General features: G+C 49.1%; 1 protein-coding gene across 4 annotated transcripts in view; it reads left to right on the top strand.

Annotated features, from left to right (window-relative positions):
- The window catches only part of LOC119975857 (cation channel sperm-associated protein subunit epsilon-like), a 223,616-nt gene that overhangs the window by 35,205 nt on the left and 166,870 nt on the right, over positions 1–21,541 (top strand). For 3 of the 4 annotated variants that reach the window (XR_005462814.1, XM_038815749.1, XM_038815740.1), the window contains exon 4: positions 4,474–4,543. Coding sequence is in view for 2 of the 4 variants with exons in the window: in XM_038815749.1 (XP_038671677.1) it covers positions 4,474–4,543 (70 nt within the window). In the remaining 2 variants the exon portion in view is untranslated. Of the gene's footprint in view, positions 1–3,700; positions 3,742–4,473; positions 4,544–21,541 lie in introns of those variants that run through there. The other variant, XR_005462817.1, reaches the window with a different exon arrangement.

The following is a 21,541-nucleotide window of genomic DNA, read 5'->3' on the forward strand; positions in this document are numbered from 1 at the left end:
TTTGAACCCTGTGGTGGTATCAGAAAGATACCTGGCGACTCGTGTGCAAAGGTAATTAAAACAGAGCAAATTAAGGGAAAGCATAACGAGCAACAATGAGTTGTAGAACCCTTCCATCCTCCACTCTAACTTTACTTTCTCAAGTGTGAAGACCTTAAGCAGGGGCAGTACGGTGGGGCAGTGGTTAGCGCCACAGCCTCACTGTGCCAACGTCCCAGGTTCGATCCCGGCTCTGAGTCACTGTCCACGTGGAGTTTGCACATTCTCCCCGTGTTTGGTGGGTTTCTCCCTCATAACCCAAATATTTGCAGGGTAGGTGGATTGGCCACGCTAAATTGCCCCTTAATTGGAAAAATAAAATTGGGTACCCCCCCCCCCCCCCCCCCCCCCCCCCCCCCCCCCCACCACGCCGAGGCACAGAGTGGAGAGGCCGATCTCCACCCCTTTGGGCGATTAGCGAGGCGAAGGCCAAGACATCTGCCTCCGCACCTGCTTCCAATCCGGCCGATACGACACCCCGAATATGGCTTCAAGGGGATCCGGTTCGAGTCTCACGTGCACCACCTTTGAGATTACCGTAAAGACCTCCCTCCAATACCCATCCAGTTTTGGACAGGACTAAAGCATATGAATGTGTTTGGGTCTTCCGAACCTGATGTATTACTACTGGGCGGCGAATGTGGAGAAGGTGCAGAGCTGGGTAAGAGGAGTTGATTCCCAGTGGGTCAGAATGGAGGAGGGTTTGTGCAGGGGGTCGGGATTGAAAGCACCAGCAATAGCGCCACTCCCGATAGCCCCAGGGAAGTACTCAGGGTGTCCGGTAATAATAGCTTCATTGAGAATTTGGAGGCCTTTTCGCCAACACTTCGGGTTGGGGGCAGGGCAAGGGAAATGCCAATTCGTGGGAACCACAGACTTGAGCCAGGGAGGTGGGATGGAAATTTTCGGAAATGGGAGGAGAAGGGGATTAAGACACTGAAAGATTTGTTTCTTGGGGATCGGTTTGCAGGATTGAAGGAGCTGGAAGCGAAGTATGGGCTGGAACAGGGGGAAATGTTCAGATACATGCATGTTCGAGATTTTGCCAGAAAGGAGATACAGAACTCCCCGGAGTAGCCGGCCTCCACATTGCTGGACGAGGTGCTGACAACAGGGAGACTGGAGAAGGGGGTAGTGTCAGCGGTTTACGGAGCTATTTTGGAAGAGGAGAAGGCATCACTGGAAGGGATCAAAGCTAAGTGGGAGGAAGAGTTGGGACAGGATATGGAGGAGGGGTTCTGGCGTGAGGTGCTCCGGAGAGTGAATGCCTCCACTTCTTGCGCGAGGTTGGGGCTGATACAGCTGAAGGTGGTATACAGAGCGCACCTCACGAGGGCGAGGATGAGATGATTCATATGTTTTGGTCCTGTCCAAAGTTATAGCAGAACTGGAAGGAGGTTTTTAGGATCATTTCTAAAGTGGTGCACGTGAAACCCTCCAAAGTGGCTGTTTGTGGTGCCCTTGTTTCCTTTGTCACCATGTGTGATCTGACGCAGCCAGCCTTCAACCCCCCCAACTTCTCCCCATCTCTTTCCCCCCTTATTTCCCCCAACTGAGGTTTTCTCCCCCCTGCTGCCAGGCACTTTCTTCCCAACCGGGGGGGGGGGGGGGGGGGTTATGTAATGATTGGGTCACTCCTCATAACAATCCCCACCCATGTGAGGGCATGCTGCAATGAATCATAACAGGTCTCTCATGGCATTGCTCAGGAGGAAGGGCGCCATGCCCAGACACTGCTTTCTGGTACTGCCTTTGAGGAGGACTTGAGCTGAGTGGTTCTGATGGGACCTTTTCTTTTGGCTTATTTTTGGGGGATGAAGGTTACTGAAGTGCAGGTTTGATGACATTCTTTAATAAAAGCAAGTTACTGGATGCTGGAATCTGAAACAAAAGAGAAAATGCTGGAAAATCTCAGCAGGTCTGGCAGCATCTGTAGGGAGAGAAAAGAGCTAACGTTTCGAGTCCGATGACTCTTTGTCAAAGCTACAAAATCTTACAACACCAGGTTAAAGTCCAACAGGTTTGTTTCAAACACCAGCTTTCGGAGCACTGCTCCTTCCTCAGGTGAATATTCCGAAAGCTGGGCGCGATTCTCTGCTCCCCATGCGACATGGGAGAATCGCGAGACGGCCCCCTGGCAAAATTCACGCGCCCCCCGCGATTCCCCCCCGCTCGGAAGAATCTCGCCGTTTTTCACGCCGAACGGCGATTCTCCGACCCGGATGGGCTGAGCGGCCTGCCGTTCACGGCCGTTTCACGACGGCGGCAAACACACCTGGTTGCTGCCGTCGTGAAACAAGAGTGATAAGCCCGTTTGGGCCTTGTAGGTGGCCTAGAAAGGAAAGAGCACCACGACTGTGCTCGGGAGGGGACAGGCCCGCGATTGGTGCCCACCGCACTATTTTGCCTCCGCCACCCCGCAAGATCAAGCCGCCATGTCTTGCGGGGCGGCTGAGGGGAAAGACGGCCACCGCGCATGCGCGGGTTCATGCCGTCAGCGTCATGACGTCAGCCGCGCATGCGCGTGTCGGAACCGGCCAACCTGCGCATGCGCGGCTGACGTCATTAGGCGCGCCGGCTGCATCATTCTCCGCGCGACGCCCCCGCGGCCGAGGTTTACGGAGCGCCGCTCCTAGCCCCGCCGGGAGGGTAGAATAAGGTGCGAGGAGCGGCCTCCGAGGCCGTCGTGAAACTCGGCCGAGTTCACGACGGCCCTCCCGATATTTCCCGGGAGCGGAGAATTCCGCCCAGTGTTTGAAACAAACCTTTTGGACTTTAATCTGGTGTTTTAAGACTTCTTACTGTGCTCACCCAGCCCCTAGTCGCCACATTCCGGCGCCTGTTCGGGGAGGCTGATACGGGAATCGAACCGTGCTGCTGGCCTGCCTGGGTCTGCTTTCAAAACCAGCGATTTAGCCCTGTGCTAAACCAGTCCCTGCATATACAGAGAAAGTGGGAAATATTTATACTGTGGAGTGAGAATGAAAGATGAGTCATAGTCACAGAAACCCAGGGAAACTGGGTGCTAATGGCCACAGAAACCAAGGGGAAAGAGTGCTAATGGCAGTCCCCAGAGAGAACAGATATGTGCCTTTCACATCTTTTGTTCTAGAACATAGAACAGTACAGCACAGAACAGGCCCTTCGGCCCTTAATGTTGTGCCGAGCCATGATCACCCTACTCAAACCCACGTATCCACCCTATACCCGTAACCCAACATTTATTAGGACACTACGGGCAATTTAGCATGGCCAATCCACCTAACCCGCACATCTTTGGACTGTGGGAGGAAACCGGAGCACCCAGAGGAAACCCACGCACACAGGGGGAGGACGTGCAGACTCCACACAGACAGTGACCCAGCCGGGAATCGAACCTGGGACCCTGGAGCTGTGAAGCATTTATGCTAACCACCATGCTACCCTGCTGCCCTGGGGACAGTCAGACTTCCCCTTGGTTTCTGTGGCCATTAGCACCCGATTACCCGAGTTTCTGTGGCTATGACTCATCTTTCATTCTCACTCCACAATATAAATATTTCCCCTTTCTCTGTCTGTTAGCTTTGACTAAGAGTCATCGGACTTGAAACGTTAGCTCTTTTCTCTCCCTACAGATTCTGCCAGATCTGCTGAGATTTTCCAGCATTTTCTCTTTCGTTGATGACATTCTTGATGATGTGGAGATGCCGGCGTTGGACTGAGGTGAGCACAGTAAGAAGTCTTACAACACCAGGTTAAAGTCCAACAGGTTTGTTTCAAACACTAGCTTTCGGAGCACTGCTCCTTCCTCAGGTGAATGAATCAGGTGAACCTGAGGAAGGAGCTTTAGGGACTGGTTTGGCACACTGGGCTAAATCGCTGGCTTTTAAAGCAGACCAAGGCAGGCCAGCATCATGGTTCAATTCCGTACCAGCCGCCCCGAACAGGCGGCGGAATGTGGCGATTAGGGGCTTTTCACAGTAACTTCATTAAAGCCTACTCGCGACATTAAGCGATTTTCATTTCAGGAGCTGTGCTCCGAAAGCTAGTGTTTGAAACAAACCTGTTGGACTTTAACCTGGTGTTGTAAGACTTCTTACTACAACATTCTTGATGACTTACCATTTGGATGATTGATGCTTGATATTAACCATTTGGTGGCTGATGGGTGGTAATTGGCAAGTGTTTACTTTTTTAAAAAATCATTAATAATATTTATTTAATTTGATAATTACCCACTTGTAATGAGTAACAATGATTTCAATTAGTTAAATTATAGTCAAGAAGACAGTAGGTGTTTTTTTTCTTTAGCCCAGCTTGTCCACAGAACAATAGTCTCCTGATAGACGATGGAAATCAGATTTAATGACATAAATGTTGGCTCCCAGAACATAAACTCAGTGGACAAGATGATGGGTTTAAAGAAGTATAATAGCATTCTTTGTTTATCTGCAGGTCACCTTCTGTTGTACTATCCTGTTCGAGACGTGGAGTATACACAATTTATCCAGAAGTTGCCAACAAGGCATGTATTACTTTTTCTTCTGAGAGCAAATGAGGAGGAGCAATATGTTAGACTAATTTTTAAAATGAAGTTTTCCACATTAAATATGTTGCCTGAATGTTCTTCTGAGATTTCTGTTAATCTTTGTGATTTGCAGTTATTTGTATCAGTGTTATCGGTGAAATTTGTGTTTTAGCCCCATGTCTGTGTTGGTCTCATCCCCAAAACCCAAAAAGATGTGCAGGGTAGGTGAATTGGCCACGTTAAATTTCCCTTTAATTGGGGAAAAAAAAGAATTGGGTACTCTAACTTTATTTATTTTTTTAAATTCTGCTTTACGGAACAAATGCATAAAATTTGCAAAAATAAAAATGAACATGTTACAAGGAAGCACACTGAAGTTTAAATGCTGCAGCCATTTGAGAGCAGTGCTTACCGAGTTCACTTGGCTATGTGAAGGAATGTAATGACTAAAATCAGCAGCTGTTGAGAATAATGAACTCGGACAATAGTCCAGATTTTCCTGGTGATTTGCACCAAAGTAATGGCAAACCTATGTCATCAGGAAAGTTACAAAAGGAACAGGAAATTATGGAGTCTGTGAGTAATAACGACGAGTCAGAATACAGGAGGGAGATAGAGAACCTAGTGGAATGGTGCAACGACAACAATCTATCCCTCAATGCCAGCAAAACTAAAGAGCTGGTCATTGACTTCAGGAAGGAAAGTACTGCACACACCCCTGTCAGCATCAGCGGGGCCGAGGTGGAGATGGTTAGTAGTTTCAAATTCCTAAGGCTACACACCTCCAAAAATTTGTCCTGGTTTACCCACGTCGGCGCTACCACCGAGAAAGCACAACAGTGCCTATACTTCCTCAGGAAACTAAGGAAATTTGGCATGTCCCCATTAAATCTTATCAACTTTTACAGATGTACCACAGAAAGCATCCTGTCTGGCTACATCCCAGCCTGGTAGCTGCTCGGCCCAAGACCGCAAGAAACTTCAGAGAGCCGTGAACACAGCCCACTCCATCACACAAACCTGCCTCCCATCCATTGACTCCATCTACATCTCCCGATGCCTGGGAAAAGGGACAGAATAATCAAAGACCCTTCCCACATGGCTTACTCACTCTTCCAACTTCTTCTCTCGGACAGGAGATACAAAAGTCTGAGAACACGCATGAACAGACTCAAAAACAGCTTCTTCCCCGCTGTTACCAGACTCCTAAACAATCCTTTTATGGACTGATCTCATTAACACTACACTCCTCTATGCTTCACCCGATGCCGGTGTTATGTAGTTAACATTGTATATCTTGTGTTGCCTTATTATGTATTTTCTTTTGTTTCCTTTTTTCATTTACTTCATGATCTGTTGAGCTGCTCGCAGAAAAATACTTTTCACTGTACCTTGGTACACATGACAATAAACAAAATCCAAATCCAACTGCTACATTATTAATAATAATTGGATTTTTATGTTCAACATTAATATCGCAATTTAAAAAAATGTTTTATTGGTTTTCATATTTCATGTTTCACACTTCAGTTCATTAAGTTAAATTACATGTTGCATACATGTAAAGTAAAACAGAAAACAAACATAAAAAGGGAACAAATTGCAGTTATAAAACAAGAACCAAGGAAACAAAAGAAAAACAAGATGAAAGGCAAGACAAGACAAATAGAAATTCTCACATATATTTACTGTTTCAATAAGATCACCTCTCATTCTTCTAAACTGTTGGATACAGTCCCACGCTGTCTAACCTTTTCTCATAAAACCCCTTCCAACAATCAGTTGAGTGAATCTTTTCTAAACTAATGCAATTATAAAAAGGGAGGTCAGAAGTGTACACAGTATTCCAGATGTGGTCTCACCAACTCCCTGTACAACTACAGCAAAACTCCTCAACTTGTACGCTCTAATCCTCTTGTAATAAACAACAACATTCCATTTGCCTTCCTCATAACTTATAATTCCCGCATTCTAACCAGATTCCTGTGTACGGCATGTTTCTGCATCTCTTTCTAGTTAAGTAATATACTGCTTTTCTATTTTTCTTGTCAAAATGGGCAAGTTCACATTTTCCACATTATATTCCAAATTTTTGCCAACTCACTTGACCAATCTAAATCCTTTTTGAAACTATGCCCACTTCACCACTTATGTTCCCAGCTATCTTTGTGTCATCAAATTTATACATTTGGCACCTTTATCCAAGTAAATTATATAGATTGCAAATAATTTAGACTCCAGCACTGATTATGGCAGCACTCCAATGGTTACAACCTGAAAACAACACATTCATCCCTACTGTCTGCTTCCTGTTTGCCAACCAATTTTCTATCTAAGAGAATTTATCCCTACACCATGAGCTCTTATTTTTTTGTGTAACCTTTGTTGTGGCACGTTGTCAAATGTCTTTTGGAAATCCAAGTCCATCACATCTGCAAGTACCCCTTTATCCACAAGACTTGTTATTTTCTCAGAGAATGCTAATAAACTAATCAAACATGATTTTCCTTTCACAAAACCATGTTTATTATGCCTGATTATTTGAAGATTTTCTAAGTGCACTGCTATAATCTTGTTTGGTCAATTGGCTTGTAGTTTCCTACTTTATGTCTCCCTTCTTTCTTGAATAGTTGGAACCTTTCCAGAATTTAGGGAATTTTTGAAAATTGTAGCCAATGTATCTACTATCTCTGTAGCCACTTCACTTTCGAAGCCTCGGATGCAAGCCATTGAATCGATTTTCTCCCTTTCACCTCTTGATATGCAGATATTTCTGGATGTTATTTATGCCTTCGATAGTGAAGATGGACACAAAATATCTGTTAAACACTTTTGCCCATTACTAATTCTCCAGATTCTGTCTCTCGAGGACACATGTTCACTTCAGTTACTCCTTTCCTCTTCAAATACTTGTAGAAACTCTTACTGTTTTATATTTCTAGCTAGCCTTCTCTCATACCCTAATTTCTCCCTTCTTATTACTTTATTAGTCATTCTTTGCTAGTTTTAAATTAATAATAATAATCGTTGATTGTCACAAGTAGGCTTCAATGAAGTTACTGTGAAAAGTCACTAGTCGCCACATTCCGGCGCCTGTTCGGGGAGGCCGGTATGGGATTTGAACCCGCGCTGCTTGCAGTCTGTCCAAATTCTGTCCAATCTTCTGACCTACCACTAATCTTTGCAGGATTGTACACTTTTTCTTTCAATTTGACACCATCCTTAACTTCCTTAGTTCGCCACAAATGGTAGATTTTTAATCAGCACAGTCTCTACTAACATCAAAAACTTACTGGACTGCTGCATATAACGGAACAGAGAAAACTATATGAGGCAGGTGTAAGAAATTGGGGTATTGAATCAACAGGTATTTTCTGTATAATATAAAACCATAACAGGATTTCTAAACTGCATTGATTCTCTCTGCAGAATGGATTTCTAAAACTGTCTTAGTTCAGGCTGCCGTTTTGACATTTTTAAACTGTTGAATGGCATCTTGTTGGATGGTGCTTATCAGTGCAATTGTTTCGAAAGGACCAAGATATGACCCTCCATATAAAAAGCTGACCTCAAGCAATGAGGGTGGCAACCACCCTGAAAGTTTGGATACCTGCCCTGTATTCATCAGCTGTCTCCATATGGAAGATAGACAGTAGGAGGAGGAAGAACAAGGGAAACGGTTGAGATTAAAACACTGCCAACTGTTCTTGGCAGATGTTACAGTTACTGCATCATATCTAAACTCTTGTTTTTTAATAAACGTACTAAACCATCTTAAAATTACTTATGACTAGTTGACTGGTTAATGGGAGAGGTACTAAATGAGTACCTTGTATCAGTTTTGACCAGAGAAAAGGACTTTGTGGAAGATGATTCATGGGTAGGGTGTGTGGATAATCTGTGTCATGCTGACATCATAAAGGAGGAGGTATTGGGTGTTTTAAAAGACTTTAAGGCCTAAAAAAGGCCTTCGGGATAAGGATGGGGAGGCACTGGAACAGGAACAAAAACCTTGGGAGCACCGTCATTTTGATGGACTGCACCCTGCCCGCCAGCGACAGCGGCAACATGTCCCATCTTTTGAACTCCTCCTCCATTTGCTCCACCAGCTTAGTGAGGTTAAGCTTGTGAAGGTCCCCCCAACTCCTAGCCACCTGGACTCCCAGGTACCGAAGGCTCCTCCCCGCCCTTTTCAGCGGGAGCCTACCAATCCCCTCCTCTTCGTCCCCCGGGTGCTCGACGAACAGCTCACTCTTACCCAGGTTGAGCTTGTACCCAGAAAAGCCCCCAAATTCCCTAAGGATCTGCATCACCTCCGGCATTCCCCCCACTGGGTCCGCCACATAAAGCAACAAGTCATCTGCGTATAATGACACTCGGTGCTCCTCCCCACCCCGCACCAGACGCCTCCAATTCCTCGACTCCCTCAACGCCATGGCCAGGGGCTCAATTGCCAACGCAAAGGGCAACGGGGACAGGGGACACCCCTGCCTCATCCCCCGGTACAACCAAAAGTACTCCGATCTCCTCCTATTCGTGGCTACGCTCGCCATCGGGGTCTCATATAGCAGCCTCACCTAACTAACAAGCCCCTCCCCGAACCCAAACCTTTCCAGCACCTCCCACAAGTACCCCCACTCAACCCTATCAAAGGCCTTCTCCGCGTCTAATGCTACCACTATCTCCGCCTCCCCTTCTACCGCCGGCATCATTATAACATTCAGAAGCCTACGTATATTGGTGTTCAGCTGCCTTCCCTTCACAAACCCTGTCTGGTCCTCATGAATGACCCCCAGCACACAGTCCTCTATCCTTGTGGCCAAGATCTTCGCCAACAGCTTGGCATCCACATTTAACAACGAGATCGGCCTATATGATCCACACTGTAGGGGGTCCTTGTCCCGTTTAAGGATCAAGGAAATCAGCGCCCGTGACATAGTCGGCGGGGCAAAGCCCCCCCTCCCTTGCCTCGTTAAAGGTCCTAACCAACAGGGGGCCCAACAGGTCTGCATACATTTTGTAAAATTCGACCGGAAACCCATCCGGCCCCGGCACCTTCCCCGACTGCATGCTGCTATCCCTTCGACCAGCTCCTCCAGCTCAATTGGCGCCCCCAGCCCCTCCACCTGTCCCTCCTCCACCTTCGGAAATTTCAGCCTATCCAAAAAGCGCCCCATTCCCCCCCCCCTTCCACCGGCGGCTCGGACCGGTACAATTCCCCATAAAAGTCCCTAAAGACCCCATTAATGTCCACCTCCCTTCGCACCACATTGCCTCCCCTATCCGTCAGTCCACCAATCTCCCTGGCCGCGTCTCGCTTACGTAGCTGAGGCGCCAGCATCCTACCCGCCTTCTCCCCATATTCGTACACAGCTCCCTGTGCCTTCCTCCACTGAGCTTCCGCCTTTCCGGTGGTCAGCAAGTCGAACTTGGCCTGAAGGTTACGTCGCTCCCCCAACAGTCCCTCCTCCAGAGCCTCCACGTTCTCCTGTCCACCCTCACCATCTCACCCACCAACCACTCCCTCTCTCTTTGCTCTCCCCTCTCCCTATGGGCTCGGATGGAAATCAACTCCCCTCTAATCACTGCCTTCAAACCTTCCCCACCCGGACCTCCCCATTATCATTGGCCTCTAAGTACCTCTTGATACACCCCCGAACCCGCCCGCCCACCTTCTCATCTGCCAGCAGTCCCACCTCCAGGTGCCAGAGCGGGCGCTGGTCCCTCTCCTCCCCAGCTCAAGGTCTACCCAGTGCGGGGCATGGTCTGAAATGACTATGGCCGAATACTCGGCATCCTTCACCCTCAAAATCAGCCCCCTGCTCAGGACAAAAAATTCGATCTGGGAATAGGCTTTATGCATGTGGAAAAAAATGAAGACCCCATTATTTTCGCGAACCTCCAAGGATCCACCCCTCCCATCTGGTCCATAAACCCCCTCAACACCTTAGCCACCGCGGGCCTCCTGCCCGTCCTGGACGTGGTTCGATCCAATGGGGGATCCAGCACCGTGTTAAAGTCCCCCCCCCAGTATCAGGCCCCCCGTCTCTAGATCCGGAATGTGGCCCAGCATGTGCCGCATAAAACCCGCGTTGTCCCAATTTGGGGCATAGACATTCACCAGCGCCACCTGCTCCCCTTGCAACTTGCCGCTCACCATCACATACCTCCCTCCACTGTCAGTCACCACCTTTGACGCCTCAAACGACACCCTTTTTCCCACCAGAATCGCCACCCCCTGATTTTTTGCATCCAGCCCCGAATGAAACACCTGGCCTACCCAGCCCTTCCTCAGTCTAACCTGGTCCGCCACCTCCAGGTGCGTCTCCTGGAGCATAGCCACGTCCGCCTTCAGCCCCTTCAGGTGCGTAAACACCCGGGCCCGTTTGACCGGCCTATTCAGCCCCCTCACATTCCAAGTTATCAGCCGATCGGAGGGCTCCCTGCCCCCCTCCCCTACCGACTAGCCATAACCCGTCCCTTGCCCGCCCCAGGCCAGTGCCCCCCACTCGGCCCATTCTCTACGGCGGCAAACCCCCACCCCGGCCCCCCCCTGCATACTCCAGCTCCTTCCTGGCCTCACGGTAGCATGGTGGTTGGCATCAATGCTTCACAGCTCCAGGGTCCCAGGTTCGATTCCCGGCTGGGTCACTGTCTGTGTGGAGTCTGCACGTCCTCCCCGTGTGCGCGTGGGTTTCCTCCGGGTGCTCCGATTTCCTCCCACAGTCCAAAGATGTGCGGGTTAGGTGGATTGGCCATGCTAAATTGCCCGTAGTGTAAGGTTAATGGGGGGATTGTTGGGTTACGGGTATACGGGTTACGTGGGTTTAAGTGGGGTGATCATTGTTCGGCACAACATCGAGGGCCGAAGGGCCTGTTCTGTGCTGTACTGTTCTATGTTCTATGTTATATGTTCTATTTCGGCAGCAACCCGGTCCCCCCCCCCCCCCCCCCAGGCTAAGACCCCTCCCAGCCGCGTTACTCCGTCCGTAGCACTCCCGTGAGCCAGCTAACTTCTGCTGACCCCGGCGACTCCCGCCACACTTCCGACCCCCCCCCCACAACGTGGGGCTACTCCTCCTCCCCCAGACCCATCAGCAGACCCTCCTCCTCCCCCCTGCTGTCACGCGGGAAAAAAGCCCGTGCTTCTCAGCTCCAAAGACGCCCCCATCCACCCTCAGCGCGGGATACAGAAGAAAAGCCCGCGCTTTCCCTCTGCCCGACCCCGCCCACGCAAAAAAGACAGCACCCCACCCGCCCAAGAACCAACACACTTAAAACAGCATAAAACAACATGAAACAGAGACCCTTCCCACCAAAAGTTAACACAGTTATTTACAAACCCCCGACCCTCAGTCAGAGTCCAACTTCTCGGCCTGCACAAAGGCCTGCGCCTCCTCCGGGGACTCAAAATAAAAGTGCCGGTCCTTGAAAGTGACCCACATACGCGCCGGCTGTAACATGTCAAACTTCACACTCTTTCTGTGGAGCACCGCCTTCGTCCGCTTGTACCCAGCCCTCTGCTTAGCCACCTCCGCACTCCTGTCCTGGTAGATCCGCACTACCGTGTTGGCCCACCTAAGCACGCACTCTCGGTCAGCGATCCGGTGGAACCGCACCAGCACCGCCCATGGCGGCTCATTCGGCTTGGGCCTCCAGGCCAGTATTCTGTGGGCCCCCTCCAGCTCCAGGGGCCCCTGGAAGGACCCAGCTCCCATCAGCGAGTTCAAAAAAACAACCACATAGGCCCCCAGGTCTGACCCCTCCAGCCCCTCCGTGAGGCCCAGAATCCTCAAATTTTTCCGCCTCGACCGGTACTCCATCTCCTCGAACCGCTCCTGCCACTTCTTATGGAGCGCCTCATGCATCTCCACCTTTACCGCGAGGGCCGCGGCCTCATCCTCTCTTTCGGAGGCTTGTTGTCGGAGCTCCCGGATCTCCACCCCCTGGGCTGCCTGCGTCGCAAGCAGCTTGTCTGCATTCGCCTTCAGCGAGTCTAGCAGCTCCACCTTTAGCTCCTGAAAACATCGCTGGAGAGTCCTGCTGCACCTGTGCTCACTGCCTCCATTCCTCGAGGCCTCCGCCGGCCGCCATCTTGATTCTCTTCCCCCGCTTTTTCTTAGGTGCTGCCACCGCTATTTTGCTGGCCCCACTCCTGGTCAAGACCATAGACCACTGGGGATCCGCTGCAGACACCTTTGTTGCTCGTTCTGGGTGACTGTGCTTAACACTCAATTTGGCTCTGTTTCGTTCCTTAGCTTTGGAGTCGCCAGATACCGTTAAGATACCGCCACAGGTTTCAAGTTCAAGTTCAAAGCAATAAATCCATACACCAGTTAGTAAGTTCAAACAAGACACATTTATTATATTACTGTAATCTACTAATCAGGCATATAAAACTCTAAGACTAGGCTAATCCTACCACTAATAGGCCAAATACTTATCTGGATAAGGGGACTGCCGGATCAGGGAACAACGGCCTCTAGCTTTGTCCTGGGTCCGCAGGCTTCCAGTAGTTATGGACTAAAGGGGGTCAGGAGTGTCTACTCTCGTAGCGTGCGTTGTATGACACTTACGTGTTGGCGGCTACTGTCCAGGCCTCTCCTCCTCAAGGTTCTTCTGCTGCAATGGTGTTCTGCTGGGAGGGCTGGCTGGTCAAGGAGAGGCTGGCAGAGAGAGAGAGCTGGGGTCGGTGTCTCTGTCTTATACCTCTCTCAAGGTCTGGGCGGACCCTCTATTCACGCGCAATCAATTGGGTCTCTTCCCAATCGATTGATTTGAATTCCCCAATAACGGGGCAGTTCCTTGATCCCTGGGCGGTTCTTGGAACTTATTGTTTTGGACTTCTTTTGGCGCCGAGAAGTCTGGCCTTCCATTTAATGTATAGATTTGTGTTAACTTGTTTCCATTGTACCTGGGGATCGCCCGGTATCGCCTCATTAGTATGCTAACTTGTTTTCTTTCACAGTGCTGTCTGGTTTCTGCAGCATTCAGAACTGGTTTCTGCAGTAGTCAGAATACACAAGCGCTTTGCAAGCTGCTTGCTTTTGCAACATGTCCATTTTCCCTGTATTCCTTGCAATCTTCCATTTTGTGTTGGGCAGTGGTCACCCCAGGTGGCTACACTCCCTCCTTGTGATCCTCATGAGAAATCATGAAGGATCACCCAAGTTCGGTGTCTTTGTGTTCCCTGATCTCAGCGAGTCCCATGGCCTCTACACTTTCCTCAATTATGGCACAAAATTTTTAATCTAACAGTCTCTGGTTGGCGCTATGTCAAAGGGGACATGCATTACTAGGGAACCTCTAACTATCCTTTGTAAACTACACTCCCTTACACATTTAAACATTCTATATTCCTATCCTTAAAACATTATCATTACATTCCATTTCTGGCTCGGCAGTCGAACTCAGAATATTACAAAACATCAGAAAAGGTCTTTATTTACAACAGCAATTCAAAATTAAATCCTTCATTACACATCAAGGGGTTGGGGGGACTGGTGGAAGCTGTAAATAGGGGATTGTACTCTGTATATGGTCGAGGCGCAAGAGCGGGAGGCTCTCCTTCTGCATTTTCTTAACCTGAGTGTCTGTACTATGATGCAGAGAACTGCTATCGCCAAAAGTGATTCAATAACGTATGATGGGGAGTACCAATTCATAAACTTTGTGCACAAGTTCTGGTCATCGCTGTTCATTACTGGGCTTTGAGTAGTCGGTGTTTGGGAAACATTAACGGCGGGGGTCATAGGGGAAAAAGGGTTTGCGTCCGTGCGCAAAAATACAAAAACAATAACTAAAAACATATAGGTCTTCATCTTGGTCTTCTTTCTTCTCTTCCTTCAGTCCTTTTGTATTGCTGATCGTGCTCTGTTCCCTCCTTCGAACGTCCGAAAGCTATGGGATCAAGCATAGTATCTGTCAATAATTCGTTTAATACCTTTAATGTTAGTATATCTGTCCTCTCATTCCAATTGTTCCTTAAATGAATGGCCAAGTCACACCCTGTGACTCCCCTCATTTTTTTTTTTCAAAAGCGAATTTAGGACCAGACGTACACTTAACTACTGTGCCACTGCGAGCCGTCTCGCAGTTGTTGCGTTTACCATCCCAATGTTCCTGGATGTAAATAGCATAAGGAATGGTAGCCGAAGGGCTACCTCAAACAAAAATGAAACCAAACTTTAGAAATGAGATATCCGAATGAGTTGTGTATGGACCGCGACGGGTAAGATTTGAATGGGATCCCCGGGGAGGGTGTGCTGTGCTGTACCCGAGCTTAGCTGACCAGAGGGGGGGGGGGGGTCCTCAGACAGGGCGGGTCCTCAATGCCGTTTCTCCACTGCCTGAGCGACCTGGAATGAACGGGCATGAATGTGTTCATCGTGGATTTGCAGCCTCTATTCCCAGAATAGAAGGGCACCTATAAAAAAGGGGAGCCAAGATGCTCCTAGTGGGGTGAAGGGTGAAACCTTAAGGTGGGCTCCAGACATTGCAGCTGAGACAAGTTCTCAGAGATATCTGCGGACAAACTTAACGTGCATGTGAGGTGGTCACAGGTTTTTCAGCTGAAAACCGAGTGGCCAATCTCCAAAAACAAACATTTAACATACAAACATACAGACATCACCAACATGCGTGCAGGTTCCATCAGAAAGGACACCGTTTATCTCTCAAGCGGTTCCTCTTTTTACATCATCTGGACACCTTAATTCTCTTCATTCTCTGCGAACAGGGTCGCAAAGGGATTGTCGTGTCAGGAGTCAGATTCAGAGTCATCCTCTTCTCCCGGATCCCATACCCTTGTATGGATCAGGCATGCACTTTTAGCGTTATGTGACTAGGGGTCACTTTCGTCATTACGGACAAGTCTCCAAGAATTGTCCCTGTGCCAAATCGTGGGGTCTAAATTTGTATGGACGTCGTTGGGGTCGTCATAGTTGGGCGGTGGGGCTGGGTGTGGGTCTGGAGTTTTAATATAAGTGATCTCTACATCACTGTAGTTGGGGTCGGAGTTGATGTGTGTGGGGTCTGTTGTATCAGGGCAGTAGAGAGGCTGTGGCTGTCGTCAAAGTCACACTCGCTGTCTCTGCAGTGGCAGCTTGTGGGCGTTTCGGGGCATGGTATGAAGTCAATGGGTGGAGTCAAGGTCGAGTCCGATGAGGAACTGGTCTGTGAGGGGGGGGGGGAAATGTGTCTCTTGTGGGCGGGGCGTGGTGTTCTGCTGCGTCTAGCAGGACATGGTGTGAGTGGTTGGACTGTGTTCCATATGCCTTTAACTGGTTAATATGGAACCACGCAGTCTTCCCGTTGGGGTACTTTATCTTGTATACTGCTGGGCTGATTTTGTCTGAAATTGAGCAGGGGCCGGAAAATTTTGGGGCCAAAAACGTGCTGGGGTTATACACAGATAACATTACCTGTTGGCCAACCTGAAATTCTGTGGTATGGACAGTCCTGTTGAAACAAGCCTTGCTCTGTTTCCGTTTCTTACCCAATTTTACTGCGGCTGCTAACTGAGCCGACCTTACAGTTTCACCTAATTGTTTTACTGCTGTCTCGTGTGTGAGGGCCGTCACTTCTGGGTTGGTCATGTTGAGTCCTAAAAGGAATTCAGATCCTTTCATAGGGCGTCCGGTCATGAGTGTGTGTGGGGTGAACCCTGTTGATGCTGAAACAGTATTTCTTATAAACGTAAGTGCGAATGGAAGCACTGAATCCCAAGTTGAATTGTTCTCCTGTACCATCTTTCTAAGGGTCGATTTTAGAGTCCGATTCATGCGTTCCACTATTCCGCTTGACTGGGGGTGATACGCATTGTGGAAATTTTGTTTGATGCCGAATATGGTCAGGACGTTCTTCATGATCCGTCCTGTAAAATGAGATCCCTGGTCTGAATCAATACTTCTGGGGAGTCCCCATCTAGTAAAGATGTGGTGGGTCAGGATCTTTGCGGCTGTCTTTGCTGTGTTTGTACGAGATGGGAACGCCTCTACCCATTTCGTGTCTATGACCACCAGAACATATTTATAGCCATTCCTGCAAGGGGGCAATGGACCTATAAAATTGATCTGGAGGTTAGTCCAGAGGCCATTAACGGGGCGAGTGTGGCTGAGTTGTGCCTTTGAATACCTCTCCGGGTTATTCTGTGCACAAATCGAACAGTTCTCAATGTAGTGCATTACATCGTCTCTTAAATTGGGCCACCAACAGAGCTGCCTAAGGTGGGCTGTGGTAGGGTCGATCCCTTGGTGTCCATGACCATCATGGAATAAGGCAATCATTTGATTCCTGTCCTTCTCAGGAACCACATACAACTTGTCTTTGATAATCACACCCTCATGTGTGGTCAAAGCGTGTTTGAAATTGTCGTACTGGGCCACAAAGTTTCCTTTTAAAATCTCCCGGAGATTTGCGTCCTGCCTCTGTGCCTGTACTAAATCCTCTATGTCTGCCTGTGAGACCTGAAGTGAACTCACAGGGGCGCTAGCTGGTGCGCTAGCTGGGGGTGTCCAAAAATGACCTCGCCTGCTTTAGCCAGTGCGTCGGCTTTCACATTTCCAGGGGGGGGATGATCGATGGTGGATTCTAACTTTAATAATGCCATACGTCCTATCCATTGCCTTCTCTAGGATATGGCGGAGTAATGGGGCTGATGGAAGGGGCTTTCCATCCGTGGAGACAAAACCTCTTGTCCTCCACAGGGGTAGAAAATCTGCGAGGCTGTTACAGACATACAGACTGTCCGAATATATGTCTGCTGGGCTGCGGAACGAATCTGGGTGGTCCACTATGTATGCAATGGCCGCGAGCTCTGCTGCCTGCGCGCCTAAGTGTCTGGGTAACTTTAATGCTATCTCCTCTAGTGCGCGTCCCTGCGCATCTTCCACATAAATACTGCATCCAGTGATGCGTTCGCCATCTAAAACTGTGGATGAACCGTCCACATAGATCCGTAGGGGTGCACACGTGTCTGTGTGCTGGGGGCTCTGGCCTGAATTCCCTATCTTCCTGGGGGGCGTCTTAGCAATGAAGGGTCCTGTGTTGTGGAGGGGTGCTACTATTTCGCAATAATGGGGTTGTCCTGGGTATTGGAGGTTGTCTGCTAAAAATGTGTGTGTCCTGGTCCGTTTGACTGTTATGTCCCGTCCCTGTAACAGAAGTGTCCATCTAGCTGCTCTTATCTGGCTCACTGAACCGTCCTTCAGTCGTCCGTCTAAAAGTAACTGTGTGGGCGTGTGTTCGGTAAAAATGGTGATGGGGTTGAGTCCGGTAATGTAAGAAAAGTATTGTACTGCCCAGAATACCGCGAGTAGGTGCCTTTCGCAGGCTGAAAATCCTTGCTCTACTGGGTCTAACAGTCTGGAGGCATAAGCCACTGGTCGTAGCTGCTCGTGCCGTTCCTGAAGTAGCACGGCCGAGAGGGTCAGATCTGGGCTTGCTACCTCAAATGCATAGGGGGAGAGCGGGTCTGGAACTTGTAGTGCAGGTGCTGCGCTAAGGGCTTTCTTTAACTCTTCCACGGCCTCTGTATGCTGCGAAAGCCATTCCCAAGGGGCTCCTTTCTGAAGGAGGTCTGATAGTGGGGCTGCCTTGGTCGCAAAACCATCGATATGGTTCCGACAATACCCAACGAGTCCTAATAATGACTGGAGGGCTGAAACATTTTGGGGAAGGGGCAATTTGACGATCGAGTCAATTCTTTTGAACTCGATGTCACGTTTGCCGTGTGTGATGACTGTACCCAAATACATCACTTTATTCTCCAATAGTTGGGCCTTTCTGGGGTTAACATTACATCCGATTAAGTTCAGAAGTTCCAGGAGTTCAGACAGAAGCGTGATGTGCTCTGCCTTGGTATCTGTCTGCAGTAATAGGTCGTCCACATACTGTACCAGACATTCGGGTCGTGAAAAGTTTGCTAGTCCATTTGCCAGCTGCCGCTGGAAAATGGAGGGGGAATTGTGGAATCTTTGTGGGAGACATGTCCATGTGTACTGCTGTCCTTTGAATGTGAAGGCAAATTTGTACTGGCACGCCTTTGCCAATGGGATTGACCAGAAGCCGTTGCAATGTCCAATACCGTGAAATATTTGGAGTGGAGTCCCTGCTTGAGCATGGTCTCGGGACTTGTTGCTACCGTGGGGGCTACTGCTGGGGTAACTTTGTTGAGTTCCCGATAATCAATGGTCAGACGCCATGATCCGTCGGGCTTCCTCACTGGCCAAATAGGGGCATTATTAGTCGAGGCTACTGTCCTAAGTACACCCTGCTCCAATAAGCCCTGTAACGTTTCCAATTTCTCCCTCCGCTTCTAAGGGAAATCCGTACTGTCTTTGTGGTCTCGGGTCAGGTCCTGTAATTTGAACTTGTCCAGTCATTCTGCCGCAGTCGTGCCGGTGACTGGCAAATGCTGTCCTGTGCTTGTTTAGAACTGCCCTAACCTGTTTGTCCGTGCTAAGTGTGGTCGGGTCAAAACAATAGTCACCTACTGCGCTAATCCTGTTTGCGTACTCACCTACTGTGAGCGTTGCGGGTGCTCTGTCTGATTTTGCCATTCGCCAGACACACTGATTGACTGGGTCGAACGACAGGCTGTGGGCATTCATCAAGTCAATGCCCAGTATGTGTTCTGCTGTGCGGGGCAGATTAACTAAAACAATGGGGTGTCTGGTGGAGAGATTCCCTAGTTGGATGGGTACAGGGTCTGTAATGTGTCCCTGCTGTGAGTGGCCTGTAAAGCCGCTGAGGGTTATTGTGGCTGTAGTGGGCCACGTGTCTGCCTGTGGTGTAGTGGAGGAATTAATGGTTGTGCGGGACCCTCCTGTGTCCCAGAGTAATTCTATGGGCTTTCCCCGAATTTTCGCCGTGACCACTGGTCGCCCAGAGCGGTGCCAGAGGGTGTCACAGACCCAAGTGGGGGAGCCCGAACACCGTCAGTCCGTTCCGTCCACATTGGTCTGTCCTGACTGCGTCCCTATACTATGGATAGCCTTCGCTTTGTTCCTGTTCAGAGTGCCTGTCTGCTGGCCTCTCTGAGATTTCTGCGGGGCGTTGCATTCCCTAGCAAAATGCCCTAACTGTCCGCAGTTAAAACATTCCTGTGACTTCTGTGGGGGGCTGTTCTTTCCCTCATTTACCCATGCGGGGTTTTGGTGCGCTCTCATTGCTTGGATATCTGCTGCAGCCTGAGCTTCTTCGGGGTTCTTTAATGCTACTTTGCCGTGGACAGATTGCTCCCAAGCGCGGGATAATCTTTTCAATACCCATTTTTCATTATGGGCCTCTTCTGAGGGGTCATATTTGGAGCAGACATTCTGTCCTGCATCTGTGGCGTGGGAGATGATAGTGTGGGTCCATTTAACCATGTTATCTCGGGTCAAATGTGCGCGGTCTAAATCACCAAAAACTGCAGTGAAGTGAATCCACAGCCTTCCTGCGAATGCTGTGGGGTGCTCGGTCCTTTTCTGCCTACACTTATTTAGGCCTTCGACTGGGTCTCCTCTGTTGTACCCTATCGCGTCTAAAATAGCTGTATGCATCTCTTCGAGGGTGCCTCCTCCAACGTTCTGTGGGTCGGGGAGGGCTGCTACAACTGACGAGTCTAAACTCAAAACTGTGAGCTTAACCTGCTCTCGCTCATCCAGGCCGTACATGGTCGCCTGTTGCTTCACTCTTGCGAAGAATTGGTGGGGGTCTGCAGTGGGGAGGAACGGGGTGATTTTCTCACACGCGTCCCTTAGTTGTGTCACGGTTAAGGGGGTGGTGTACGTGATCTCGGGTGCGCCTTCTGCGGTTGCTTTTCGTTGGGTGGTGACTGGGTTCATTGGTGCGGGTGCTATCTGATCTGTGGGGGGTTGGGGCGCTTTCCTTTTCTGCTGCGCTGCTAGCGCACATGTTCCCTGAACATAGCGCTGCGCTGTTTCCCTTAATTCCTGCTAATCTAGGGCATTTTCTTCTTCTAACTGTGTTCCAAAGGTCTCTTGGAAGCCATTCTGCACAGAAAGCAGAGATTGCAGCTCCGCAATCTGCTTCCTACATTTAGCATGGTCTACAGTGCTTTGCCTTTGCTCAGTGGTGGCAGCATGGAGTGCCCTTAAAGCTGCCTTTAGGTCGCTACACTGCTTCTTCGGTGTCTCTACCTGTTTTTCTGCTTCTCTTATCAAGACAGCATGCTGCACATCTTGATAGGCTTTTTCGTACTGAACTTTAGAGCTGCTCAAATGGGCTAGACAAGACTGATGTGCCCTCTTGGCATCATCCACCTCTCTATCCTTATCTGCCAGTCGTTGTCTTAATCCTAAATTCTCCTTTTTGATGTCCCTGACATCCACTTTGCTCATTCTGTTTTTCTCCTCTAACTCTGCTCGGAGCGTCCTGACGACCTCCTCTGTGCCTCGCAATTGTGCCAAGCAGGACACAATTGCCATCGGCTTACGTGCTTTACTCAAACTTTTCTTGTGAATTTCAGACAGGTTCTCCCACCAAGTATGTCCTATACTCCCGGGACCTGTCTCCTCATTCAAACAAAACTCACTCCAAAGGGGCCATCCTTTCCCTTTGAGGTACTTCCTGAGTTCCAGCTGCCAAACGGAACACTGACCTACTCTGCTGCTGTTGGTCTCTGCGACCACGAACTGCTCTGGGTTCATGAGGCGTTCCATTGCCTGCATGGCCATTTCTTTTTCTCCTATGCTCTCTTAAATTTGGAACGAGGGATAATAAGGCAATGCTATAAAATACGGGTACGGCTTTCGCTATGTTCCGAATTATAAACTCCCGACAGTTTGTTGCAACAAAAATCTCTCGGTTTTACCTTACAACCCTGTTAGTTACGCATGCAAAAACACACTTCAGAATTATGAGGATTGATTTGAACTACTTGAACACTTGTGGTTTTTCCTTTTCCCAATTGGATTTCAGATTCAAATTTCTGGGTTCTCTCTGAGTGGGGGGGCCACTTCTAGTCGAGTCCCATCGGATGTCGCCACT

The sequence above is a fragment of the Scyliorhinus canicula genome, chromosome 1 (genome assembly GCF_902713615.1).
Source record: "Scyliorhinus canicula chromosome 1, sScyCan1.1, whole genome shotgun sequence".
Classification (NCBI taxonomy): Eukaryota; Metazoa; Chordata; class Chondrichthyes; order Carcharhiniformes; family Scyliorhinidae; genus Scyliorhinus; species Scyliorhinus canicula.